Source organism: Pelmatolapia mariae, linkage group LG23 (genome assembly GCF_036321145.2).
Source record: "Pelmatolapia mariae isolate MD_Pm_ZW linkage group LG23, Pm_UMD_F_2, whole genome shotgun sequence".
Classification (NCBI taxonomy): domain Eukaryota; kingdom Metazoa; phylum Chordata; class Actinopteri; order Cichliformes; family Cichlidae; genus Pelmatolapia; species Pelmatolapia mariae.
The window spans coordinates 23,669,435-23,676,225 of record NC_086246.1 but is presented as its reverse complement, the minus strand read 5'-3'; the positions used below and the strand labels follow the sequence as shown (position 1 = coordinate 23,676,225).

Genomic DNA, 6,791 nt, shown 5'->3' with positions numbered 1-6,791 from the left:
ATTAAGTACTTTTGCCTTTAGAGTTGTCTTAATTCTTTGTTAGCATCACACAGTTACTGCCGATGAGAATCTCCTGTTCCACCACATCTCAAATCTGCTCTATTGGACCTCAGATATGGTGACTGTGGAGGCCATTTGAGCACAGTGAAGTCTTTATGTTCATAAAACCAGTTTGAGATGATCTGAGCTTTTGTGACATGGTGTGCTATCCTGCTGGAATCAGCCATCAGAAGACGGGTACACTGTGTTCATAAAGGTATGGGCTGTGCCCGTGTCATGGCTCTGAACTATGGAGCACAGTTACCTCCTTTCCTCTCATTCAGAGAATTAGATTGGCTCTTCTTAAGGCTGATACTCGCAGGTCCCTTCACTCAGTTACAAGCCTTGCTTAAATGCTCAGTGCTCCATGTTTAAGAAAAGGCAGTTAATTTGAGGGTGGGAGGCTGGGTTCCCTGTTGGAAACATGAGGCTTATATTTGGAATTGGCATTGCCAGTACAGCATGGCATTGCACACTGAATAAAATCTTTAAAACTGTAGCCACAAATGCATAGCATACCATGTAAAATAAAACAAAAAAAACCTTCATGTTTATAAAGCTGGATTTATTCAACAATGTACCTTTGAAACTTGATTCTAAAAGAGCAGCAATGAGGCTTTTGAAGCCTAGAAACAAAATATCTACCAAGAGGACACCTTGTAATTAAATGAGTTCTTTTTATTGCCACTAAGGTGAATCTTCATTCAGCTCACGGTCCATCAGGAGTCACACTGCTGCCTCTAAAACGACAGATATGACCCCGACTGGAAGCACATTTTGGGTGCAGACCAGTCAGGTGATCATTGTGCATAAACTCTGTGTAAAACCATCGTGGGAGCAGCGATTCTTGTGAACTGTGGAGGGACACATGCCTCACTGATCCTTCAGTTTGTTTAAAAAAAACAAAAACAAAAAAAAAAAAAGACTTTTGGCACAATTACATTTTTGTCCAAGAAATCAAAACTACAACTTTTATCCAGGTTATTGTCAACTGCACAAAATCACCACTAGATGGCACCATTCAGCAGCCTGATGCTCACGACCTGAAAATGATGAAAGCTGGACGCTTGATGACACTTGCTAAGTCCAACTATTGATCAAATGACACAAGCACATTAAGCTGAGTTTTTGTATTAAGTCGTGGGGGGGTCTATCTTCAGCATAAACCTCTTTAACTTAGAGGGTGAAACATTTAATCGCACAAATGACAAACTATTCATTTCCTTTTATTTTCTGAACGTTTACAGTAGGCAGCAGTGCAAACCTTAAGCTCTTCAGTCCAAGTCAAAACAAGCTTCACAGACTCTGAATTCTAAAAGTTCTGAAGCTCTACCCAAATGCCGACATGGCCCACTGCTTGACGTCAGTGGGGCACTGTGGGTACTTCTGCAGGGCCTCCATGATCTGGCTGTGGTCCAGCGTGAGCCTCATGAGCTGGTACTCCCTCTGGACTTTGGCCGAGGAACCATCGACAGGCCGGATCAGCTCCAGCTGCTGCAGGTGCTCGAACGCCTAAAGGCGAGAAGAGATTAAGGGTCAGTCAGCAAACCGATTGTAACGGTGTTCAGGAAATCTCCACTTTCCCCCTGGTGTGGGGTGGGGGTTTGGTAGGAAAGACTGGGGGAAGAGTTTCGAAGCGTTTCTACCAACCTTCATGACAACAGGCTGCTCAAAGTTGTACATGGAGTTGGACTTCCTATGCAGGAACTTCTTAAACTCTGGAAACAATCAGGCACAAGTGAAGAAACAGACGGGACAGCTTCTTCTACTTGTGTAATTTAATCGTGCGATCGTACCATTATGGACCATCTGAAGGTTAAATGGCTCTCCTTCATACACATCATTGAGGTGCTTCATGGCGATGACCAGGCACAGCTCCAAGATGGACAAACCTAAAGAGACACAGCTCACTTAGACTCTTCGGACCATGGGTAAAAAACACTCCTTTGTTAGGATTTGTACTCACCATGGAGCATGTTAGCCGTGGTGTCAGTAAAACACATCCGGCTGGCCTCGAGCAGGTCGGCTGGTTTGATGGTAGGTTTGGCGACAGAGACGTGACTCAGGCACAACATCTGTAAAGACATTTAGTACGAAAAGCAACAATGAAAGAAAAGGAAACACCCAAAACTTCCCCAAACCGAACATCAGAAATGTTCTTCTCACCAGCAGCATGTGCAGAGAGCGAAAGTCTTTGCTGGAGTTGAAGTGTCTCTGCAGGACTTCCTCCACAGATTTGTCCTCACACAGAGTCTGAAGACCCAAGAAAACAAAGATCAGTACTTTGTGCTTTGTATGTCTGCACTTCTGTTCAATGTGGAAAAGGTGTGTACATCGTCTGCCGTTCAAATGGAGGCCAGAGATGACATCGCTGTCTGAACCATGTTAGCTGGGCAGTGATGTTACTACGGTCACTCAAACAACTCAAAATTAGACATTTTCTGAACTTTAGTGAGCTATTTAAGGCTTTTAGGGCACGAAGAAGGTAGAGCACAAAAAACAGCAGTACCATGCAAAAGCCAACAATCGTTTCGTTATATTTTGCCACCAAGCCATCAGACTGTCATTTTTTAAAGTGGTCTTGAGCAACAACTCTTCAGGCTTTCTGAAGGTCTTTCCAAGTTTTCCTTTGGATAATGCCTTCTTTTTCACTAAGAGCCATTAGCTGAAATCATGGCATATCTCAGTGTGGTATTCAGAGTTTTCTTAAAACATTTCAGGAAACTGGACAAGTGAATAACAAAAGTGGAAAGAGAAGAAGTGCAAGTCCTTAAAAAAAAAAAAAAAAAACTATCTACAGCAGATGAACAGTATATGAAGGTCATATCCACAGGACTTCAGAGATTCATCTGGACCTTTAGCTGATCCATCTACTATTCACCGAAGTTTAATCACAAACGGTCTCAGTGGCTGTGAAGAAGCCATTCTTAATGAAGGGAAACAGTAAGAAAAGGCTGAGGTGTGAAAATTACACAAGAACTGGACTGAAAATCAGTGACAACGGGTCGTAATAGTGATGAATCCACATTTGGAGTCTTTTGCTTCAAATCATTGTCAGTATGTACGGGGAGACAACAGTGAGTGTCTACAGCCATCTGTAAAACACGGTGGAGGCTCCATCATGGTTTGGTGCTGCATTTGCATTTGGCAACAGCTTCAATTTTTAATCACAACAATGATCCTAAACTCACTACCAATGCAGTAAACAGAAGGAGGTAAGGATCATGTTGACAGAACAGAACAAAAGGCAGAAACATCCAAAGAAGAGCTTTGAATGTCCTTCAAGAAGCCTGGAGAACTATTCCTGAAGACTACTTAAAGACATGACTAAAAAACTTTGTGTCTGCCTGCTAGCTTCACCTTTACACCAGTGTTCCACTCCTGAGCGAACTTCTTGTCAGGAAAGCTGTCCGGCACACTGAGTTGCGTCCAAACCCGTTCCAGGTACTGGGTGAAGTTGAGGCTGCTCAGCAGGTGGATCTGACGGTGGGAAAACCGCGACTTTACCCGCTTCTCCAGCAGCTCCAGAACATCCTGAATGGAAAAAGTATCACGACACTTATTAAAAACACCTACCATTATCTAAGTAGGGTTTCTGAGAGGTGTTCTGAGGCCCACCAGTCTGCAGGTGACGCCGACCACAGCGATGGGAGCCTGGGCGGACTGGGAGACGTCAAACAGGTTGTAGAGCAGAGTCTGGTTCTTGTGGTGGGCAAATAAGTCGAACTCATCCAGGACAAACAACACTGGGCAACTACTGCTGCGATTGCCTTTTAGGAAAAAAAACAACAACAAAAAACATCAAACCTGCCCCTCTAGTCTGAAATCAGCTTTAAATATTTGAACTTTCTCACCTTTTTTTAATGCCTCCAGGAGGAAAGCCAGATTTTCAGCAAAGCTTCCCTAAGAAATTAACGAGGTAGAAAGATCTTTGTAGGAGTTTTCAGAGCTGAAAATGTTTATAACAGTCTCTCTAAATACTCACAAACACTTTGTCTCCAACAACATTTTCCAGGTGGAGCTGTCTGGTTATTTCTTTCAGCGCTATTCTGTCATCAGTCTGCAGGAGACCTGCGGCAAACACACAAACCCATCCATCCAATTCAGATTTCCAGCAAACGTGTGGGTTCTTAAATTGTGAAGAATTTAAATGAGGTTTGGTACCACTGAGGTGAACCTGAAGAAGGTTCTTCTGCACCTTCTCCTCCTTCTGCAGGTCTCTCAGCACGCACTGCAGCAGCTTCAGGCACAAAAAACACAAACCTCGCAGGATTCACAACAAGTCCACACTTTAAAAAAAAAACAAAAAAACCACAAATTCATTTTTCCACGGCTCACCGTCGTTTTCCCTGCTCCTCTGGGACCCACGATTAGCACAGAGTTACTCTCCCCGTGGATCGCCGTCCGCCTCAGCAGCTCCAGGAGGTGTCTGCAAACACAATGGGTTTAACTACAATACCCACAATGCTTAGTAAATATACACCCCCATCTCCTGCTTCTAATAAGTGGGAATCTCTCACTGGGGAAGCTCGTGTTGTGGCCGAGTCGGCCAGGAAACTGGGACAGAGCTGTCACCCAGGTGCGACTGAACTGGGCCACTGAAACTCACACCGAGCTCCAGGTCTGCTCTTAATTATAGATGACAGTTCTACTACAGGCCTTCTAAACCATCCAACACCTGTAGGAACCGAAGCCAAAACAAAAACAAACACCCTTTACAGGTTATTTGCCTTTCCCAAACACTTAGGACAAATTATTCATGGTTTTATTTTCACAAGGCCAGATTACAACCGATTCCTCCTCTCCAGTATAAACAGTAAGGTTGTAATGGCCTCGAACTTTTAACCTTTTACTGATCACTAGTAAAGGTACCTTTCGTAATTACACCCTACATACTGTCACTATATGTTTCACCACAGTGGGCAGTGTTTTACCAGTCAGTGTGTTTTTACATTTGTAAGCCTCTTTCCAGACCTCCACTTTAAACAAGAATGTGTTTTTAAAGGACAACCATAACTAAGTCACAACACGCACGCACACACACACACACAGGCGCAGGCACACACACACGCAGACACACACACACATGCACAAACACACACACAGGCGCAGGCGAGGATTAAAACAGGCCGATCCAGTTGAAGCTATGAGGCAGGAACCTGTGCCAGTCATTTCTCCAGTTTCTTTTCTCGCACTGATTGTCTTGTTTCTTATTTTAATATCCAACTTTGTTTGAATTTAACATTCTGATTTTCTCTGTGATTTTCTTGTAAACTCTTTTTCATGATACTATGAAATGATTCTTTTTGGTAAATGTGTTGACATTATTATAAAATCACCTCTATCCACAGGCCCTGTTGTTATGAACTTACTTGTACTGAGCTTCTACTCCCTCCGGTCTGTCAGGGAGCCGCCTCTCACAAAACCGCTCCCTTAAAATCTGCTGCACCTGCACAGAAACATGTATTATAAATAAACTACATTTTATTAGGTATATTTCAGAGTATGACACTGAAAAACTCACTGGCTGTTCATACACACACCTGTGTGATGCATTCCCCTATAGGCAGATGAGCATCTCTGGCCTTCCTCTTACTCATGATGATGTGACTGTCAACTGCAAAACGTGAAAAAGTTTCAAAACGGGTCAACTTCAACATGCCACTAAATTCATTTATCAGGGGGATAATACTGACACTTTACATTGCCGTTAGGTGTCAATTAAATGCACTAACATGGTGGAAACAACGGTTTTAATTCCAATAAATAACTCTTTTTTTTCTTTTTTCTTTTTAAGTTTACGCCAAACGTAAGACTAATAATCACCAAAACGAAATAACATCACTTCAGGACATGTTTACAGTTGTGCTGTAACCAATGTTAGGGTCGATAACAGGTGAGGATAAAACACTTTTCAATTCGGCATGCAGCTGATGCAACAATACCAGTCTATCCCATAGCTGCCTTTGACTGCTTATCTTACAATTTGGTCAAAAAATGAATGTCTAAATAGATTTTATGTATGCCGAATTAGAAAGCGACTCATAAGTGTGAGAATCCGTCTCGGGCTGCATTCAAGGCTGAGATCATATCCGCCGACAAGTCAGGAGAACACAAAATTGCCATTTTTACAACAGAACTTCGGTGCTACACGCTTGCGACGCAACCCAGGGCTTTACTCGAAGATCTGCTTGCTAAAAGTGCGCTGAAGAAGCACGAATGTTTTCCATTTCTAACTTTGATTACTTCTACCGTTGTGTAAGACAGGTGTCAGCTAGTCGAGCTTCTTTTCCACACACACATCAGAACAAACATACCGGGAGCAACGAAGAGACGCCTCAATCTTCGCGGGAATACTCCTCTGCCAGCGATGACGGCTTCCGGCTTTGACTATATCTGCTTTCTGATTGGCTGTGACTCAGAGCAACGCAGAAGAGAAACGCTGTGGTTGTAGAATTATATTATTCACACACACACACACACGCACGCACACACGCACGCACAAACCACCAAATAAAAAATGATTTAAAAGAAAAAACATGACATATATTAATTTGCAAAAGTCAACAGTTGTTTCTTTATATTTTGTTACCAAGCAGACAGACTTTGTTGTATTGTTTTTAAAGTGGTCTTGAGCAATAGTTCTTGAGGCTTCCTGAAGGTCTTTGAACGTTTTTCTTTGGACATTGGCTGCCTTTTCACTTATTTTCTGCTCAGTCCTTGTCCCTGACCAATCTTTTGCTAGTTAAACC

At 42.8% G+C, this 6,791-nt stretch overlaps 1 protein-coding gene across 1 annotated transcript; it reads right to left on the bottom strand.

The window, feature by feature from the left end:
- Positions 1-606: 606 nt before the first annotated feature.
- orc4 (origin recognition complex, subunit 4) lies at positions 607-6,408 on the bottom strand. Its single transcript, XM_063465793.1, has 14 exons — positions 6,357-6,408; positions 5,583-5,656; positions 5,412-5,488; positions 4,378-4,468; positions 4,204-4,279; positions 4,025-4,110; positions 3,894-3,942; positions 3,658-3,809; positions 3,400-3,573; positions 2,206-2,292; positions 2,006-2,114; positions 1,836-1,931; positions 1,690-1,757; positions 607-1,551 (listed from the first exon to the last, which is right to left on the bottom strand). Exons 2-14 carry the CDS (start codon positions 5,637-5,639, stop codon positions 1,369-1,371), a joined length of 1,305 nt encoding a protein of 434 aa, XP_063321863.1. The 5' UTR covers positions 5,640-5,656; positions 6,357-6,408; the 3' UTR covers positions 607-1,368.
- Positions 6,409-6,791: the final 383 nt, after the last annotated feature.

Coding starts and splice junctions, on each gene's coding strand:
- orc4 (XM_063465793.1), bottom strand. CDS start 5,639: ATGAGTAAGAGGAAGGCCAGAGATGCTCATCTGCCTATAGGGGAATGC. Junction 5,489..5,582: donor TAGGGGAATGCATCACACAG/GTGTGTGTATGA, acceptor GTTTCTGTGCAG/GTGCAGCAGATTTTAAGGGA. Junction 3,574..3,657: donor TCGGCGTCACCTGCAGACTG/GTGGGCCTCAGA, acceptor TTTTCCATTCAG/GATGTTCTGGAGCTGCTGGA.